Here is a 20,105-nt window from a genome sequence, read left to right on the forward strand (position 1 = left end):
AATATTTAATATAGATCACTAAAGATTAATCGAGTACAGAAAAGTGTCTCTCCTATGGCTGGTGTAAAGAAAACATCTTCTCGTTAATTTATTATGGAGCCTGAAATGAGAAAAATCCTATGGAGAGAAAAGCAGGGTACGGTTTCCATAGAGAAGCAGAGCACCACACCAGAATTTATTTAGTGTGTGGGCAGAAGACTTCCCAGAACCAGCTGCAGCGTGGCGTTCGTGTGATACAAAATCCCAGTGTGGGAAGAAGCCTCACAGAGTCACAGTCTCGCTGCCCTGACTCCTGCAGATCCCAGGCTTTCTAGAAATGGTGAGGCTGTGTCACAGAATCACAGAATCACAGAATCACAGAATGAACCAGGTTGGAAAAGACCCCTGAGATCACGGAGTCCAACCTGTGACCCGACTCCCTCTTGTCACCCAGACCATGGCACTGATGCCACATCCAGGCTCTGCTCAAACACCTCTACCTCTTCCCTGGGCAGCCCATTCCAATGTCTGACCACTCTCTCTGTGAAGAATTTCTTCCTAATGTCCAATCCAAACCTCCCCTGGCACAGCTGAAGACCCAGTGCTCTTGTCCTACTGCTGGTTCCTGGGAGAAGAGCCCGACCCCCACCTGGCTACGCCCTCCTGTCAGGGAGCTGTAAAGAGCAATATGATCTCCCCTGAGCCTGCTTTTCTCCAGACCCTCCAGGGAAGGGCATTCAGTCCTTTTGGAGTAAAGTGATGCCCCAAGCTCACTGCAAGGAGAGGAGCCCCAGATCCTGGAGGCTTCTTGCTTTAGCCAGAACTCCCCATAACCACCTCCCTGAGATCTCCAAGGCACTGTGGCCATTCCACTGCTCCTGGTTGTACTGGACACTAAAGAATCCAGGGTGCCAGTGTGAGATTTCCATCTCCCACGATGCTGGGATGTGATCAGTCAGCTCCACTGCGATGGGTAAATGACAGGAGCCCTGTGCTTTCTACAACATCATCCACAAAAACCACCTTCCCAAGCATTTTGCAGCATTAAATAGGACAGCTACAGAGAATAAATCATAAATAGCAACAGAGACAGTATGAGGGAGAAAATAAGAGTCACAGGCAAGGGAGGAGAGATAAAAGATCCAATTTCAGCTGAGACTGAAATGGAACAAAGAGTCAATGAGATGGAGAGATACACGGGGGTTGTTCCAGATGGCCAACTCCATTCATGTGAAGCCTCTTGCACCACCAGCATCTTGTGATGAACTTGTGAACAAAGGGGCACCACTTGCTTTTAGATGCAGTGGGCAGAAGGATCTGGCAGATCTGTCTGTGCTCAGGGAAATAGAAGGGCCCCCTCCTGAATTGCATATTTTAAAGACAGGAAATAACTCTGGAAAGAGGGAGGCATTTTTCCACTTCTCCAAGAAGCCATGTCTAGCTGTTTCTCTAGAGGTGATGCTTTCTTTTTCTGCTTGACCTTTTCCTGTGGACACCTCCCCTGTTTTGGGAACGTTCGTGTCAGGTAATTGCCAGAACACTGCTCTGCATGTTTAGCTCTCCCAGGGAATGAGGCTGGGAGGAGAAAGGTTGAATGCCACTGGTCATATCCCAGTCATACTGCTGGGAGGTGAGCAGGAACATGGGAAAACCATGCTTAGAAGGGATGGTTCCCTGTGTTCTCTTGGCATATGCAGATCAGAGTGTCTCTTCTGCTGACATGATTAGCTGAACTCACAGGACACCTTTTATTTTTTGGCTCACATGGGAGATGGTGAAAGAATAAGAGTGGTTTTAGCACCTGGTATTACAAACCAATTATTACTAAAAGGACAAATTAAAAGGACAAACCAGGGTCACACCTTCCCAGCTCCCACTCTGCCAGGCACAACATTTTGCCACTTGAAGAACTCCAGTCCTAAACCTCTGGGACACTCTCTTTCTGCTCTCAGAACCCAAATAACAAAATCCTAAATAATAACTCTCTCTGGTTCTACAGCAGGTTGTTGAACTTGACACAGGTACAAATGGATGACAGCTCTAGCCTGGGACTACCTAGAGGAAGGCCTAATAGACTTTTAATAGCAGCAGGAACTGTTGCAGTCATTTAATATAAAATTATTCTGTGTTTAGAACATTTATTGGTGGCATGATCTGGTCAGGAGAATTGCAATTATTAACAGCTAATTATTAACAGTTATCCCACCCCCAGAACAGACTGTGGTTGACCAAGGGTGTCTTATTTTGTCCTCTGCAACCACCACACCTGCACTGCAGCTCGGTCCCTGTCACCTTGGTGGAGGCTTTCCTTGGGCCCCTCCAACTCTGCCTGTCATGCTCCATCCTCCCACTGCAGCGAGGCACGGGTATAATCTATGGAACACAAACATGATTTTATAATAAGTTTTCTATGCAGGCAGGATAAAATACCAAAGAGAATCCGAAAACAATCAGTCAGTGAAACTCGGCCCCGGTGATGAGTGCGCTGCTGGTAACGGTCCAGTGCCCAGGAAGATTGAGGCTTTAAATACAGCCACCTCCTGCCCTTCCAGAGGGAAAGTGGGGCAAGGAGAGATGGGCAGGAGGGAGGAGGAGATTCAGGAAAGTGGGAATATCCAGAATATCCTGTTGGGAATAAGTTAAAACAGGAGCAATATCGGACTGCGCAAAGACACCCCGGTGCAGACTCTCCTCTCCAGAGATCAGCAAATTCACCCTCAGCTGGGCTTTGGAAGTGGCAGTGGAAGGAGCAGGGACAGGCAGGGCTGCTGCAGGGACAGATCTGAGTGAGATAAACATGCACTTGTTGTGGAGGCCTCTGGGTGCTGCTCTTGCACAGAGCCGGATAATTCATCCCTCCCACCGTGGGCAGTTTTAGGAGCCTCTCTCCCCTCCATCAGGTTTGCAGCAGCCCCTGCCCTGGGCAAGTTTACATCAGGTTCCATGTCCTGCCACAGATTATGGTCTGCAGGACCCTAAATCTGTGCTGCTCCACACACTGCAACAGCTGGGGGAGAGAAAAACAGAAAGAAAGGCTGGGAAACATAAAGAGGGGAAGCAACTCCTTCCAGGAGCTGGAAGGAGAAAACTGAGTGCTTTGGTGTGGAGGGAAGAGCTGAAACACATCCCACTGGCTGGAGCAGCAGCTCAGCCACTCTGGGGGTTCACTCCAGTTCAGAGAGGGCAGGGCTGTACCCCAAAAGGGCAGGGAGGGAGCCCTCCTGCCCCCATTCCTCCTGGCACGTCCTCAGGCACTGGGAATTGTGAGGTTTCTAGTCAGCAGCAGGAAAGATCAGGACCAGCTCTCTACCAGACTGCACAGTTGTTGTTTTTTGGTTTTTGTTCCTTGTAAGAGTTGGGGGATTCACATTAGCTCTTTTCCTGTCTTCTGCAAGTACTCCAGGCTTGAGTCATATAATTGTATAACTCACAACTTCCATTTGAAAAATAAGAATAGGCTGCCTTTTAGGATTGCGAGGAAAAGCCAGAAAATACAAGTGTTTAAATCTCAGAACCCAGAAGGCAAATAAAAAGCATTGCAGATACTGTTGTTTTGCTCAGTAGATAAATATATACATATGCATGTGCTTCAGAATTCCGGGGTCCAGCTCATTCTTTCGGAGCAGAGGCTCAGATGTGCAATAGCACATAATCCCTTCCTCAGCCCTGTGGAGCTTGAGCTGCAACAGGAGCTGATAATTTTACTTTGCCCAATTCTCCCCCCCTGAAATAACCATGAGGGAAGGTCTTCATGGAATCACAGACTGGTTTGGCTTGGAAGGGACATAAAAGATCATCCAGTTCCAACCCCCTGCCATGGGTGGGGACACATAAGGGTCTTCTGAGATTTTTTTGCAGCATCTGATCCCCTCAGACTAAATTTTCAGCCTCAGAGAATCCTGGTTTTTAACTTAACACAAACCAAAAAGTCTACCATGAAAGAGAGCACAGGCAAGAGGGGAAGGACCAACCTCACAGAAATTCCCATCCAGACTCAGCAAAGGGTTCCCACACCATGATAAAAGCACAAAGCAAACACCTGCCAAGCCAAAATGAAAATCTGAGACACAAGAGCACTTAACAAAGGATAACCCCCTTCACCCTCTATTTCACTCCTTGCTAAACTTTAAAAAAAAACAACTTGCCCTTGAAAAACAAAACAAAACAAATACCTTCCCCCTGAAAAAAAATAAATTAAAACCCCCAAAATTATAAAACCAAAATTAAATTGAAAATAAAATAAAATAAAATAAATCAAAGCCCAACCCTCCTCACACAGCTGACTTCTCTTTCCCTTGAACAGCCCTTGAATGGTGAGGCTATAAATCTGTCCCTCAGGAAAGAGCCCTGTGTTCAGGGAAGGGCTCAACTCCAGCCCTCTGTCCCATACCCTACATTTTGGTGCAGGAAGGTATCTCTGCTCACAGCCTAAAGACCTGCTGGGCTTTGAGGCTGCATACACTGAAGCTGAGGAGGTTTTGCTCTTAACTTCTCCCACACTTGAATTTCCCACCTGGCCATCAGCACGTGAGTGGATTTTGGCTTTTTGTAGCTGAACTTTGGGGTTTTGTAGGGCTTTGTACCAGCAGGTGCCCGTGTGGCCCCATGCACAGTGTGGGGAAGGTTGCACATTCTGCCTTCTCACTGAGCTCCCTCCACCACGGTGCAGGTTTGGGGTCCCCAGCTGGGCTGTAACAACCCCTCTCAGCTATCTCAGGTGTCTTTGAGGCTCAGTCAGCTAAGGAAGAACTCCAGTGGTCCTTTTTGCACTAGAACAGTCTCCTGGCTGTGGTGTATTGATAAGCCTGCAGGATTCCAGGCAGGCACAGCCAGAAGTGGCACAGAGCAGCATCTCCCTTCTCCCCCAGAACATCCAGCATGTTCTTTGCTGATTTGAGCACAACAGTTGCAATCAGTAGAACCCTTCTTGCAGGAAATGGTTTGGATTTCATCAGATTGATTTCGCTGCCTTTGGGGTCCTGTTACCTGACAGATGATAAATGCCTGGTGTGCATTTGATCCCTCTCACTTCTGGTATTGATCAGGTCCAACATCCTCCCTGTGACATGACTTCAGCTCACTTTTACTTCATGATTTTCCACTGCCTCCACATGGCTTTTGTGTCCTCCACAAAAGGGGCTGGGTTTTGGGAATCTGTGCAGTGGTGATTTTTAATAGACATATTTCCAACAGGACATGAGGAAACGGCCTCAAGTTGCATCAGGGGAGGTTTAGATCAGATATTGGGAAAATTTTCTTTGTGGAATGGGTTGTCCAGCATTGGAGCAGGCTGCCCAGGGAAGTGGTGGAGTCAGCATATATGAAAGTGTTCAGAAACTGTGTGGATATGGCACTTAAGGACACGGTTTAGTAGTGAATGGTTTAGATGGTTGGACTTGATGGTCTTGGAGGTCTTTGCCAATCTTAAAAATCCTGTGATTCTGGCTCTGCATCTGTTCTCTGTGTTTTCACACCACCCCCACCCTGAGTGAGGTGTTGGAAGCAGAGCATCCTGCTGCACTGAGCCCTGGGCAGACAGCAAGGACCACGGGTGTTTTTTGGCACAACCAAAATAGGGCAGCAAGCTCAGCCATGACCCCACCATCTCCTTCAGTCCTCACTTTGTCCTGTCTCTAGGTTTGGGTGAATTTCCTTCATGGCTGGGCTGTATCCTGGATCTCTTCCTTGGAAAAGTTGTTCCTCTCCTGCTGCTTTAGCTTCTCCATCTACAGTGACACATTTGTTTAAAGGGGCTTTGAGATCCACATATCAAAGTCACAAATAGCAGCTAAAGAAAACATGACTCATGATGGGGACATTGCCAAGAATGTGCCTGAATAACCAAGTGCCTCAAAGCTTCACAAACTGATCCCAGGAAACAAAAGCATTTGCATTCAGTAGTCCCTGTTCCCTGGATAGGACAGGGCAAAAATAAAGCTTTTCCTTTATGACATGTTGCATAAAAAGCATGGTTATCTTTTCATTGCAGGCCACTTTGCAGCATGCAAAGAGATTGCCTTTCTTCATGAGTTTGTGAATTTTTATTTTATTGCAGTCTTTTTATTTCCTCCATCAAAACATGCCTGAGTTTGAAATGGCATGACTAGGAATGAAAATTAAATACATCAAAACTGATTTTTGTAGAAATGAGATTTTGGAGCAACCAGGGAATGTTCAAGGCTTTCTCACAGCTTGTGTTCAGTTTTTTTGCTAAAGAGGGATGTAGTCTGAGGAAATGGGTCACCTTTTTCCTAGAGAAAATTTCCTCAGTTTTACTGTAATTCTGAAGTGTCATGGGCTTGTGGGGACAGTTTTTTTTCCTCTTTTTTAATCTTGAACAAAGCACAAATGTCTCTGATTATGGATGACTTGAATTTTGCTGCAGCTGTACTCTGCAGCCTAATTTTTTTAGCCCTTAACCTCTTATCTTGTGCTATTTGCTAGTAATTCCAGGCCCAGTCACCATCTGAATCCTGTTCTGAGAGGGGACATCCTCGGCATAGAGCCACTGTGTATATCCCTGCTTGCTGTTTGAAAAGCAGTCCTTGGCCACTGGCCTGAGTGTGACAGCACAGCTTGGAAACCCAAGGGGTGTTGGGCTCCAGCTCTCGGGGTGAAGGCACAGAATGGGGTGTCCTGAGGAACCATGAGGAGGAACCACTGTTTTCTCCCAAACCAGCCTGGAGGAAATAATGCCACAATACCATAGGAATAAAGTAGCAAGGATCAATGTGGGAGGGAAGTGTGGCTTTATTTTACTGTGTCAAAACAGCTTTTGTTCACTTGCATTCTCAGACCTCAGCCATGTATTCCCAGGTGCTTCCTGTGAGATCCCTTGGAGTGGTGTGGGTGATGAAGGATGCGAGTCCTTATCCCATCTCCTGGGTCCTTTTGATTGTGTGCTGGGTCTAGGTGTGCCTTTGGAACCTGGCACTGGTTTGTCTGTCCTGTTGCACCTCTGCAAGTTCTGTTTTCCTGCCTGTTCTCCACGTGCAGCCCAGAGCACACCCTTCCACCTGACGGATGGCAGCGATGGGGATGGACCCTCTTCGCTTCACTTAACCTGGACAAAACCCCCTCAGCTGCCCTGCAGCAAAGGCTCCCTGGTGGGAACAGGTGGCTTTGCCAACTGGCTGCCTTTAGGCATCCAAGCCACCCACCAGCTCCTGCCTTACGTGCTCTCTGGTGTCTCCATCAGCTGAGGATGACTCAGGGCAGAGGGGGTGGGCGAGAGGGGACAGCTTTCCCATCACTTGCTGAGCCCACAAATGTGGCAGCTGCGCCCAGTTGGCCCTGCCAGGACTGCCTGGAGGGCCCAGCTGGGCATGGGAGTCAGGAGAGGCTTTGTATTTAAACATCACTTTTTTTTTTTTTCTTTTTCCTCCTGAACTGGTGAATTTGAGCCTTTGCCAGGCGAGCGGCACAACTGACCAGAGGGGGGGTGATGGCTCCATTTTCTAACAACAGTTGGAGTTTTGAAACATGGTTGCATGCTGAGTTGGAGAAAATTTTGTGCTCTTTTTTTTTGAGAGAAAAAAGGGCAATCAAGGCTAAATTTCCCATATTTCTTTCCCAGTATTGACAAATGCTGTGCTTAAGCCCCCGGCAGTGCAGCAGCCAGGTGCCCTCGCCTGCAATGGCAGGAATTAAGGTTCAAGTCCACATTTCTCAGTCTTTTTTTTCATCTGAGCAAACTGTGAATCATGATAAGTAAAGAGCAAAGTTTGGGGCTGTGGTGTCACGGGCTGAGGTTATCAGCCAGCTCCAGCTAAAATTAGGAAGAAAATCCTGCAGTCCACACACACCTACATCTTCAGGAAATGAAGGAAGTGCAATTTAATGAAATGACTTGTTCCAAACTGTGTTCCTGTTACAGCCTTTGATTCGTGCTGTTGTGCTCATATGAACACTGGTGGGCTGTGAATCCAGATGGTGAATTTTGGGACTGGTGGGCTGTGAATCCAGATGGTGACTTTTGGGGAAGGGACGGCACAGTTTCCTGGGGGGCTCCAGGGGGTAACAAGGGCTCACCACGACTGAACATGGCCCAGTCCTCCCCTGGGTGATTTGTTGTCTGCTCTAAAAATTAAGCTCTCTCTGCCTGTCTTCCATTTCAAACTTGCTTACAAAAGCAGCAGATTTAAATATCCTTATGTACTAATTAGCTGTAGGAGTAGGGACTTCATCAAGAGTTTAATCTTCTGCTAGAGTCTGAACACATCAGTGTGAAAAGGTCTGGTTTTTGCAGGGTTTTTTTGAGGTTTTGTTTTGGGTTTTGGTTTTCTCTTGGGTAATTTTGGGGGTGGTGGTGTTTGTTTTGTTGGGTTGGTTTGTTTGGGTTTTTTGTTTGTTTTGTTGGGGTTTTTTGTTGTTGTTTTCTTATTCATTGGTTGTGTTTTTCTTGGTTTCCCCCCCACACCCGTTGTTACAGCACAAGACTGAATGATTTGGGGCCTTTTCCTGTCTATGCCTTGGGCTTCTTTACACTTCTATTTACTTGTCTCACCATCCTGTGTCTTGGCTCCCCTTCCAACTTGCTCAGCTCTCTGGACAAGGATTGTGTGCTGAAAAAAAAGAGTCTACAAGGAGGGAATTGAAAGAGGTGTGGAGAAGAGAACCTAAAATCATACAGATTATCCCAGGTTTCCTCAAGAATACCTAAAATTCCTTGAATGACTCAGATGTTTCCATCTGTTACCTCAAAAGTGCTGTTCTTTGAAAGCATCTTCTTAAGAGCTCCTTGACTTTCCAGGATCAGCTTGATCATGAATTCTGGGTCAAACTCATAAAAACAGAAATCCAGGAGACCATGCTACGAAAAATAATCTCTGTGTTGTTGCATTCATAACCACAGAACTCAAAGGGCCTGATTCATAGATGAGTTTCTCTAGGCTACCTCAGGTGTTTCAGTGGGAGAACTGCTCTGGCTGCATCTCTTGTGATTTTTATCATAATTCACAGTGAAGGAAAGGGTGTCTCTGTGTTGTCCATCCCAGTGCTTGGAGCACAGGGCCCTGCAGCCTGTTAGAACAGCTTTCTCAGTAGCTTAATAAACCATGTCTGGTCTGGGTAAGCTTTTAGGGAGAGAACAGCAATGGAACAGAACATTTCCCATTGTTGCTAATGTTTGTTAAGCTGCAGCAGCGTGAACAACGCTGGGAGCTCTTGTGGAGATGTCACTCCAGCTTCCAGCAGCTCCTGTCAACCCTGGTGTAAGCTGGAGTGGCTTGGAAATGCCCTCAGCCCAACGTTGGAAACAGCTGAAATGGTGGGAGCAGCAATGGGAACCACTCACCAGCAGGTCTCCAAGGCTGGTGCTGGGAAGGGTCTCTCCAGTGCCCGAGGTCTGGGCTTTTTTTACAACAAAATCTGCACAAAGAACTTTACAGGGAGAGCTGAGTGGAATAAATGTCCCACTGATGGGTGTGATGGGAGGGAGTTGTAGCAGCTGACACATGTGGAATATTGGAACAGATCCATAGGAGATGGAGGAAGGCAGCTGGTGGGTTTGTGCTGAAGGAGTTCAGAAGTCACTGTGTGTTACCTGAGGATGCACAAACACGTCACTTGGAGGTGACCCCAGTCAGGGGAAAGGGCAGTGACCTGCTCTGCCCTGTTTTTTGATTGCAATGGCAGCTCTGCTTAGATGTGATGGCAGAGGTAGGAACCATAACCACATCCTGGCCATGATCAAATTTAACAATAAGCAAAATTAATAGTGATCAAATTGAATGGCCTATTTTTTATCTTGTTCTTACATCTGCTGAATCACTCTGCTTTCAATCTTTAGTAATAAATTTATTCCAGCTTTTTTTTTTTTTTAAACAAATCAAACTTTTCTGCACCCAACAGTCACATGTTGCTTCCTAAGAGACCCAAATATAGTCCTGTCCTAAGAGAGAACACAAGACTCAGAGTCATGTTTGTCTGATTGGATTTTAATTCAGTTCTTGAACAACCTGTTTACTTTCAAGGTCACATGAAATCCATTTAACTTTGAAGTAATTTTCTTTCTTTTTGATTCTTGCAGGCTTTGTATCATTCTGGACTTATTGTTTACCTCCCTCTCTTTTTACAAAAAAACCCTCAGTTTTCAGCCCTGGAAATATTTAATGTTTTAAAGACAAATATTAGAGTTGAAAACGAAACTCTGTAACAGGAAAGTCCAACAGGCTGAATTGATTGCCCTGAAAAGGTGGAGTAGTTGAGGTTTTAGACCCCTCAACCAACACCAAGCACGTGGCCAAAGGATGGATAAGGGGAAAAGCAACAGAAGATTCTTCCATTGTCCTTTGGAGACAGGTGGAGAAGTAGGGAGTCCAACAGCATTGTTTAACTTCTGCTGAATGATCCAACACTGATTGTCCTCTCCTTGCTTTACTCCTATCCAGGCAAATGCCCTCTTGGGGATAAACCTGCAGCAGCCAGCACAGCATTTATCAATAGATCAATAGTCAATTTATTTATCTCATTCACCTGCCAGCTGTCATAAGTGAGCCTGTCTGCTTGCCTGGTTGTTATGCAAAATGCTGTCAGACTTTCAGCTTAAGTGATTTCTTTTTCATACTTCTCTGGAATTAGATTTTTAGATTTTTTTTATTTTTTTTCCCATTCTCTTTTATGGCAGAGTTTCAGCTTCTGTCTAATTTGGAACTAGTTTGAATCTACAGACTGGAGTTTTCTTAAATAGATTAGGGGGGATGAGTGCCAAACCCTCACAGGAAACTAATTCTTGCAGGGCCTTTGAAAAGCTCAGCTTTGAAGGCTGACTTCTTCACGCTGGCCCAGATAGGGAAGAGGCCAAGCTGCAGAGGGAACTGCTGAAGGGATATTGCACTGCTCAGCCTGGGGCTGTCTGGCATTTTGAGGGCACAGACTAGAAATAAAACATCACTGACCCCACTGTAATCACAGATACCCTGCACAGGCTCACATTAAGCCTGATCTGGCAGTACAAGATAAGCATTATAGTGCTGTTGTCATCTTCATTCCATATCCCATGGCATTGTTTGCACAGTCCAGGGCTCACAGGAGCCTGGAAGAGCCCTCACCCTGAGGACTGGAGATAACCAGCACTTTGTGCAGCCCATGACTGGGACAAATTGGCTGAGAAAAGGAAAGGCAAAACAAAGCAAACCCCCCCAAACCAACAGCTCTGTTGTAGGAACATCTGGGAGGATTCTGGAGGACTTATGCTATCATAAAACTTGTTTTCTACCCAGATAAGGTTTAAAATCTTCTGTTTTGGTTCTGACAGCTGATAACACTTGTCTGCAGTGTGCATAGAGGGGTCCTAAAATGTCTGTCTTAGTGACTGTGAGGTGCTTGGAGGAAATCAGAGGGCAGAGACATGTCTGGGCAGGTGCTGCTGTGGAACACCAAAATCCAGGGAAGCATGAAGGCTCTGGGGACCCTCTGCCTCTGACATCAGGGAATCCTGATGACATCAGGGCCAATTATCAGTGTGATGTGCCAAGCAGAGGACATGATGCAGTGTTTGTGACTTGCTGTTACTGGAGGGGGTGTTGCCTTTGGAAAGGCTCCTCACCTTTGGGAGGAGCTCATGACTTTGGAGGTAAGATTTGTAAAAAAAGATTAAAGAACCACTGAGCAGAAAGAAGCTGGTGCCTTCTCCTTGCCTGGTTCCCAGGGAGCAGTGGGGCTGGTCCTGGTTGCTGAGTGTGCACTGAGTGGGAAGCACTGGCTGCCCTGCAGGCAATCCAGCCATGCAGCAGCAGGAGGGGTCAGGCTGTTCTAGTTAGGATGACACAGCCTTTGTTCAGTGTCTTCCTCCTCTGCTGGATTTTTTTTTCCCCATTTTCAAACTGACCCTTTCTCCATCATTGTTTAAGGCATTTAATTTCTTTTTTGTTCCAAGCACCGGCCCCTGAGGTCTGTACTGAACTTCTTTCTTCACTTCCATGCTTTGGTTGTCTTGGCTATTTGAAGATGGGAATTTAATTTGCTCTGATGGCCTCTCTCTCTGACTCCTCTCCCTGGGCAGAGATGCTCATGCTCTTGGATTCTCCTGTCCTTTCTGCTGCTGCAGTGAGGGGTCTGGGTGAGGTACCCATTCCAGGCTTTTGACTTTTCCTTTCTATTCAGTAATTTTTTCCCTGTTTCTCTGTTTCCCTGGAGGGGTCATAATGCTAATGAGCACTGAGACATTCCTGGTGGCTCCTTCTGCCTCTGACATGCTGGCCTTGTTGGCAAACTCATTAATGCAAGCTCTGAAAAGGCAAGGATTTTCTCAGACACAGCCTTATTCAAATAAAGCCTGTCCCCTGGAATACTCAGTTCTTCATCCCTCTTCCCTCTCACCTCCCTTCCCCCTCTAGATATGAGCACCTCCTACCCTTTCCAGCCATTAGAAGGAAGCTCCTCAGTGCTTTCTCCAGGGATTAGAGGCCTGTCAGGAATTTCCTGGGTACCCCCCACCTTATCTTGGGCTGTCTGAGACATTAGAGCACCAACAAGTGCCTCTCCCCCACAACTCAGACATTAGGTCATAGTTTTTCCTTATCCCATCTCTGCATCAGGGATTCAGACTCTTCCTCCTCCTTGCTAAGAGGTTTATTGTCTTTCCAAAGCCATTAAAAGCTTCCCTGCTGGCAGAAGTTCAGGTCCTGGCCTGGGATTCCCCTGAGGGTCAGAGGGCTCTGCACTAATCCCAGCTGGACCAGGGGGTGCCACTGTAATCCTGGACAAGTCTTTGCATCCTCTTCACCTGGAAACTGAGTGAGGAACAGGGCAATATTTCTGTTTTATAAAGTGCTTTGAGACCTGCAGAGACCTCTCCCCTGTGTCCCAGGCTGTGGCACTGATGGGTCTGAGAACCAATGGCCAGTGAAGTGCCATCCCAGAATGGTTTCTGTGAGGAAAGGTTTCACTGCCCTCTTCAACACATCCATGATTCCAAGGCCTTGGTGGAAAGCAGATTGAAAGATTCAGTGGTGACAAACCTAACCCAGTGCCATGAATTCAGTTTTGGCCAATAGCAGCTGCTTCTCCAGAAAATGCAATTAAATCTAATGCTGAAAGCTAATAAAAACCCTGGTCTTGGAGGTGTTTCTTCACAGACTTCAGGAGTTTCAGGCTGGAACATTCCCTAAGGCCAGATCTATACTGTTCCCTGCAAATAACACTTTTTTTTAATGACCTCAATAATTCTAAGTTATTTCACTAGCCATATCCATTAATGTTAAGTCTATTTTCCAAAATTGTACCATAACCTTGGCCTCAGGTGCATCTTGCAGCAGAGTTCTATAGGTTGCATGGAAAATTGCTGGAATTAGAGGGTTGCTTTCCATGTAAAATATTGGAAATGAGGGAGCCACGTTTAAAATATATTATTGGACATTAGACAGGAAGCTTAACAAGACCATATCATTTGCTAGACCATTGAGGCTGGATCAGATGACCCCACTGGTGGTTCCTTCCAAACTTCACCCTCCTGTGATTCCAATCCCCACAAATCAACAGCCTATGGAAAAAGAAAACAGCCAAATACTATGCAGAACCTATAAAAAAAGCTTGAAAAATCTCACTAAATAAGTTCAAATAACGCATAAATTAGAGGGAATTGCAACTGGTTCATGGATATTCTATGAGCAGAAGATAAACATCTAAGTTAGTTGCATAAATTATTCATCATAACATATTTGTTCAGCTTTTCTCATCAGCTGGGAAAGCCACACATCCCAAGCATAGGGAGAGTAAAATAGAACTGGGCTTTCACCTCACTGCTGTGCCCTGGGAGCAGGAAGCCCAGGGGAGGGATGGCATGAATGAGAACTGAGTGGGAAAAGTCTCCCTCCCCATCCTGCTCTAGATGTGGATTCTCCTCAGGGCTCACCAGCTGCAGGAATGGAAACTGGAGTTACCCCCTGGCAGCAGGAAAGGTTGAAGATGTGACAGTGATTTCTTTTAAACTCTTGTTTTTGCCTCCTGTCTGTGGTGTCACGAGGTGATGTTGGACCTGATGTAAAAAATGAACCCACTTTCCCTCTGGACATGTTGTCTGCCAAATTTTCATTCTCCTTTCCTACCTTCCCCCACCTTTGTTGCCCATTGCTTTCCAGTCCACGGTCCCAGTTTGCACAGTCTGGCTCCACACAGTGATGGAGACACTCCTAGGATTTGGGGGTTGATATATCATAGAATCCTAGAATGATTTGGCTTGGGAGGAACCCTAAAGCTCATCTTGTTCCATCCCCTGCCATGGGCAGAACACCTTTCACCAGCCCAGGTTGCTCCAAGCCCTGTCCAACCTGGCCTTGGACACTTCCAGGGATGGGGCAGCCACAGGTTCCCTGAAGAAGAATCCGACCAGTTGCCTGTTTCAACTTCTGTGATTTTTGCTGTTAAATTATCTACTCCAAAGCAACAAAACCAAGCTCTCTGTACTTTATTGAGGAACATGAAGCATTTATCCAGCCCCTTCTGAAAACATTTACCCAGCCCTTGCTGGCTCTGGAGTTCTCTGGTCCCTCCTGACTTTATTGATGCTGCAGGAAGCAGAAATCTGAGAGCAAACATGTGCTTGAGTTTTACAGGAAGCAATAATCCTCTCTTTAAAGAGGAAGCACAGATGGCATTTTTCCTCTGCTCCCTGGTTATGATCTTTATGATGGGAACATGGGCATCTCTGTTTACTGTAAAACTTTGGCTGTCTTTTAGTATCCAGCTCTGCCTCTTCCCGTGCAGTGCAACTGCTGGAGGGACCATTCCTTCTTCAAAGGGGATTTCCTTGTGGAGTGAGCTCTGGGACTGCAACTCTGGTCTGGAATGAAGAGAGCAACCTCTCTGTAGTGACAGAGAGAAACTATTTGTCTTTATATTTAAGGTTTTATCTATTATTAAAATCAACTGTGAGACCTGCAAGCACTGGACTTTTACACAGTTCTGGGACAGCAGGGAAAACACTCTTCTCCATACAGGGAATATACAGGCATTTGTTGTATATTTGTTATCTGCAGATCTCTTTGGAGACAATGGCCTGGTTCTGTCACTCCTGGTATTAATACCCTAGTTAACAGGTTTATTTTGGGTTGAGTTTGGGGTTTTTTTGGCCTTTTGACAGAGGTTTTTCTAGGAAAGGTGGATGTTTCTGTGGATTTCAAGGTCTGACACTAATGACTAATCATGTAGTAAGAGGTGTGCTTTGTTTTGGCATTTTGACTTGGCTTGTGGAAGCCCGGGAGCTGCAGAGGGGACATTATCTCAGGTGTAAGGAGTATTTTGAAGTAAATAGCTGGCACTTTGCTGTTTTAATGGATACAACTACTGTTAGGCAGCATGGGGTGTTGTGGTGGGGCTCAATCAAAATAAATACATGTATAATTGCCTTAAGTCAAATAACCTCACACACATAGGGTGGACTGGCTGTAGAATCAACCTGGGCAAAAAAAGATCTGCTTTGTGATCCTGGCTTTGCAACTAAGCCTCTGAAATCTGCCTGCATGTGGGGTGCTCTGCCAGCCAAGTGGGACTGTCATGCAGGTTGACACACACTGATAGGAAGTGCTGTGTCAGTGCCAGGTGTTGTCACTACTGTTGTGCTGGTTTTGACTGGATGTTATGGATTATTGCATAAAAAAAGCAATATTTCGAGCCCAGGATCCTGCTGGGAATGTCAAGTCTGACTGAAGGTTTCTAATTAGTCTTTTATTAGTTCTTAGATTAAAGCTGGAGCTCAGTCCCTCCAGAGAGGGACCCCTCCCCAATTCATACCTGTATCACCATCACCCAATCCTCAAGTCTGACCACAAGTCCAGTCACTTAATTCTGGTCAGTGGTTCTTGATTTCTGATGGTTTTTCACTGACACTGGGCTGGCCTTCTTCTGAAGTTACTTCATTCTCTTGGAATCGTCTCCTTGGAATTATCTTCATTCCACTCCTATCAGCTAAATTCAGCTAGTTCCTTGTTAGCAGCATTAATTTTCCCAAAGAAGTTTACTCTTGGTCAGGGGAAGGCTTTAGCTGCTAATGCTGAGCCACTAATGCTAAACAAGGCCATTCACAGAAAACACAGTTAATCAAATTTCTTCTGTGGCACTGGGAGAAAGTTAAATTTTGTCCATAGTAGCTGGTGTGGGGCTGTGTTTTGGATTTGTGTTGGAAACAGTGCTGATCACACTGGGATGTTTGAGCTATGGCTGAGCAGTGCAGGGATTTTCTGCCCCTCATCCCACCCCACCAGTGAACAGGCTGGGATGCACAAGGAGCTCCAGGGGGGACACAGATGGGACATCCGACCCCAGGGATGTCCCAGATCATGTGGCCTCATGCTCAGCACATAGACCTGGGGAAGAAAGAGGAAGGGAAGATGTGCAGAGTGATGGTGTTTGTCTTCCCCAGTCGCCGTGATGGAGCCCTGCTGTCCTGGGCATGGCTGAACACCTGCCTGTGATGGGAAGTAGGGAATGAATTCCTTCTTTCACTTTGCTTGTCTGTACACCTTTTCCTTAACCTGTTAACCTGCTTTTATCTCAACCCACAAGTTCTCCCACTTTTATCTTTCCAGCCTTTCCCCCATCCCAGCATGGGGCAGTGACCAAGCACAGGTGTGGGGCTGAGTTGTCAGCTGGGGTTAAACCACAACACCCTTAAATAAAATTTTTGTCTTAAACCCAAGCTACAGGGCTAAGTGAATGAAAAGTGACAGAGAAGCTTGTGAGTTGATGATCTGGGAGGTAGCTGAAGATAGAGCAGGTGCATTGTAGGAGAGTAGGTATGAAAAATATCCTTTGCTTTTAAGAAGGCCTTGCTCAATATTTTTTGAAGGACATTAATAGGTTTCTCATTTTTCAGGTGCTCAGCTGGTGATGTGTTTCAGAGGCCTGATTTTTAGATTGCAGGTGTGCAAGCTTTTCTCCAGGCATTTCCCTCTGTGTCATTTCAAAATGGATACCTGCAATAAAGAACTGCTTTTGCAAACATTAACTTTATATTTTTTTCCCCCCAGTTGCTCTCAGTTTGAAAGCATGGATTTGAGAATCACTTTATTTGGTTGGGTTGGTTTTTGGTTTTTTTTAAGACAAACAAACAAAACCTCCACTTTCATCCTGGCCTCTGCTTATATCTGCATCGATCCTTTTTTTACGTGGTTTATCTCAAAAATTGGTTTTCAAAATGATCTTTTGCTGTTCTCCTGGTGCTGAAAGATTAAGATGTTTGGAAAAAATGTGTTTCCTTCAGCTCTGCTTTGCAAAAGGAAGGCTTGTGGGCAACAGGGATATAACAATGATCAGACTGGGCAAGATCTGTGCTCTAACTGACCAGCTCTTCTGCTGACAGAGACCAGAATTTGCTGCTTTATGGAGAAGAGTAAGACCCCAAAGTGTGTAATGGTGAAAGGACCTGCCTGCTTTTGTTGTAGGGAAATCCAGCTCTCTTCCAGACATCTCTGGAGACTCCAAGACCACCTCCTCATCAGCCCATGCCCTGATCCTCCAAGTGTGTTGTTATTGTGCAGTAATATCTCACTTTTCCTCTTCTCCTCCTCCTTTTACCCTGCCTAACCTTGTGGCCTCACGTGTGTGTACCCATGTAGGGGTGTCCAACAGGATTTTCCCCTTCTCCACCCTCCTTCCCTGCCCTGGGTGGCTTTCCCTGCCCCCCCAGACTGGAATCCTCACCCCTGCTGTGTTCCTGTGTTGTCACCCAGGGAGTTTGCCCGTTGGAAGGTGAGGAACACAGCCATCGAGAGGAGGGACCTGCTCCACAACCCACTGCCCCTCATGCCTGAGTTCCAGAGGAGCATCCGCCTCCTGGGCAGGAGACCCACCACGCAGCAGTTCATCGATACCATCATCAAAAAGTACGGCACCCACATCCTCATCTCTGCCACCCTGGGAGGTAGGTGGCAACCTGGGCTGTGTTCTGAGGGGGGAGTTGGGGTGGTGGTGGGGTGGGGAAGGCACTGGACAGCCCCACAAATGTGTCCAGTTTTGGGCCCCCCAGTGAAAGAGGGACTCGGAGCTCCTGGAACAAGTCCAGCAGAGGCTGCGAAGATGATGAAGGGGCTGGAACATCTCTCTTATGAGGAAAGACTGAGGAAGCTGGGCCTGTTCAGCCTTGAGAAGAGACACTGAGAGGAGAGCCCATCCATGTGTGTCAGTGTCTGCAGGGAGGGGGCAGAGGATGGACCAGGCTCTGCTCAGGGGTGCCCAGCAATGCCCAGGAAGTTCCACGTGAACATGAGGAAGAACTTCTTTGCTGTGCAGTGACCCAGCACTGGACAGGCTGCCCAGAGAGGGTGTGGAGTCTTCCTCACTGGAGACACTCCAGAACCACCTGGACACAACCCTGTGCCATGTGCTCTGGGTTGATCCTGCTTGGGATGGAGGTTGGACCAGATGACCCCCACTGTGGTCCCTTCCAACCTGAACCACTCTGCAATTCCAAACCCACGGCCATGACGTGTGGGAGCTGCCTGGGGGCACAGGGCCAGGCTGCAGCTCATTGTCAGACACTGTGAAAGTCCCCAGAGCACAGGAAGTGAGTTCAGCAGCTGTGCTGTGTGTGTACCTGTGCCCCTCTGACAGCAGCGTGTGTGTGCCCGTGTGTGCCAGGAGAAACACGTGCCACTCAGCCCAGGAGCCTGGCTGTCAGCCCTGTGCCACTGTCCTTACTTTGACAATAGAGTGTGTCAATCCCTCTTTTTCACAGACTGAAACCGAACACAAGGGGAAAAACATCCTTTCTTGCTGGAACTGGAGGAATTTTAAAGAGCTCCAGGAAAAGGGAGGTCAAGGAGCTGGGCAGGGAGCATGGGCAGAGAGGAAGAGATGGCTGAGAAGGCCCGTGCTGGATGCACAAGTAACATGGAGTAGGCTTTTGAAAAAGCAGCAGTTAAGTAAAATTCAAAATGTATAGGGAAGGGCTGCAGAGAGGTCTGTGTGTGCACACAGAATATGTCAGTGATGACGTCAGAGAGAGCACTGTAGGGCCATGAACCCCTGAGCAGGGGCTGCTGCATAAACATTCTGAGTGATGAGTATTGAACACGGGAGGGCTGAAAATCAGCAGCTCCTATTGATATTTGCTGCTGATTTTTTTTTTCCTCTCCTGTATTATTTTTACTATTCCTTTACCCTCTTGGGTTGTGCCTTTCTTTCATTTAAATGCCTCTCTTCTGAGAGCAACTCTCTCTAAGCAGCATTCTGCAGTGGTAAAGGCTCTTAATTTTAGCACAGAGTGTGTTTTGTTGCTTTTTCTAATGTACCTCACCTCCAGCCTTGCCACACTGTGAAGCTCGTGGTGAACTTTGAGGAATTTCTGGCCATCTGTCTGTTCCCAAAGCACTCTGCAGACACTGGGATGAGACAGAGATGAGATTAGATGTGTGCATATGATTCATGCACAAATTAGGTGGTAGGTAAATTGGCTCAGTTCCACTGAAGTCAAATGGCCTCTGGTGTGGCAACGTCCTTCAAAGATCCTCGGGCTGCTCTTCCAGTCCAGGCACTCAAACAGTCCATTCCATCAGCAAGAAATGTGGGAGGAAGCAGGTTTCCAAGCACTGAAGAGTACAAGTGACTGCCTGCATCAGGCCTTAATGAAGTCTGCGTAAAGATAAACTGCTTTTTATTGAGGAAATCACTTTCCAGGACCATGTTTTACAGAGCCCAAGACAGCCAAGTAAAGTGAGAGATTTTTTTTCTGGGTTTACTGTTCTTTCCATCGACGTGCCTCTTTCTTCCTGCCACTCACATCTGAGGAAATTTGAAATAACAAAGACCTTTGATGGTAAAATATATTTTTAATTTTGCCTGGGTGAGGTCGTAAATTATTCACAGGGGCTTGTTTCTCCTCCTGATTTTACAACACAGCTATCTTAAATATGCAGAGACTGGTAAGGAGAACTGGTGTTGGAGGGGAGAGCTAAATGCTCCACCAGCCCAGAGCGTGGTGAGCAATGGCAGGGGAGAAAAGAAAGATTTATTCTGGCAATGGCAGTCCCAGGGTAGATGCAGATGAAGCTGGGCGTGCATTATGCACAGAGGACACACTCTGATCACAGTCTGTGGGCTAAACAAGACCACTGGGATATAAAACCAGGCATGTCCTGGCACACTTGCTCTCCCAAGACCTCGGAAAAGTTGCATGCGTTCTGCCCTGG

General features: G+C 46.6%; 1 protein-coding gene across 1 annotated transcript in view; it reads left to right on the plus strand.

Annotated features, from left to right (window-relative positions):
• Positions 1 to 20,105, plus strand: part of BRINP1 (BMP/retinoic acid inducible neural specific 1) — a 60,682-nt gene that overhangs the window by 16,113 nt on the left and 24,464 nt on the right. The window contains exon 2 of the mRNA XM_029960510.1: positions 17,649 to 17,839. Within this exon, the coding sequence (XP_029816370.1) occupies positions 17,649 to 17,839 (191 nt within the window). The remainder of the gene's footprint in view (positions 1 to 17,648; positions 17,840 to 20,105) is intronic.

This window comes from Manacus vitellinus, unplaced genomic scaffold (assembly GCF_001715985.3).
Source record: "Manacus vitellinus isolate BGI_N305 unplaced genomic scaffold, ASM171598v3 scaffold_27_pilon, whole genome shotgun sequence".
Classification (NCBI taxonomy): Eukaryota; Metazoa; Chordata; class Aves; order Passeriformes; family Pipridae; genus Manacus; species Manacus vitellinus.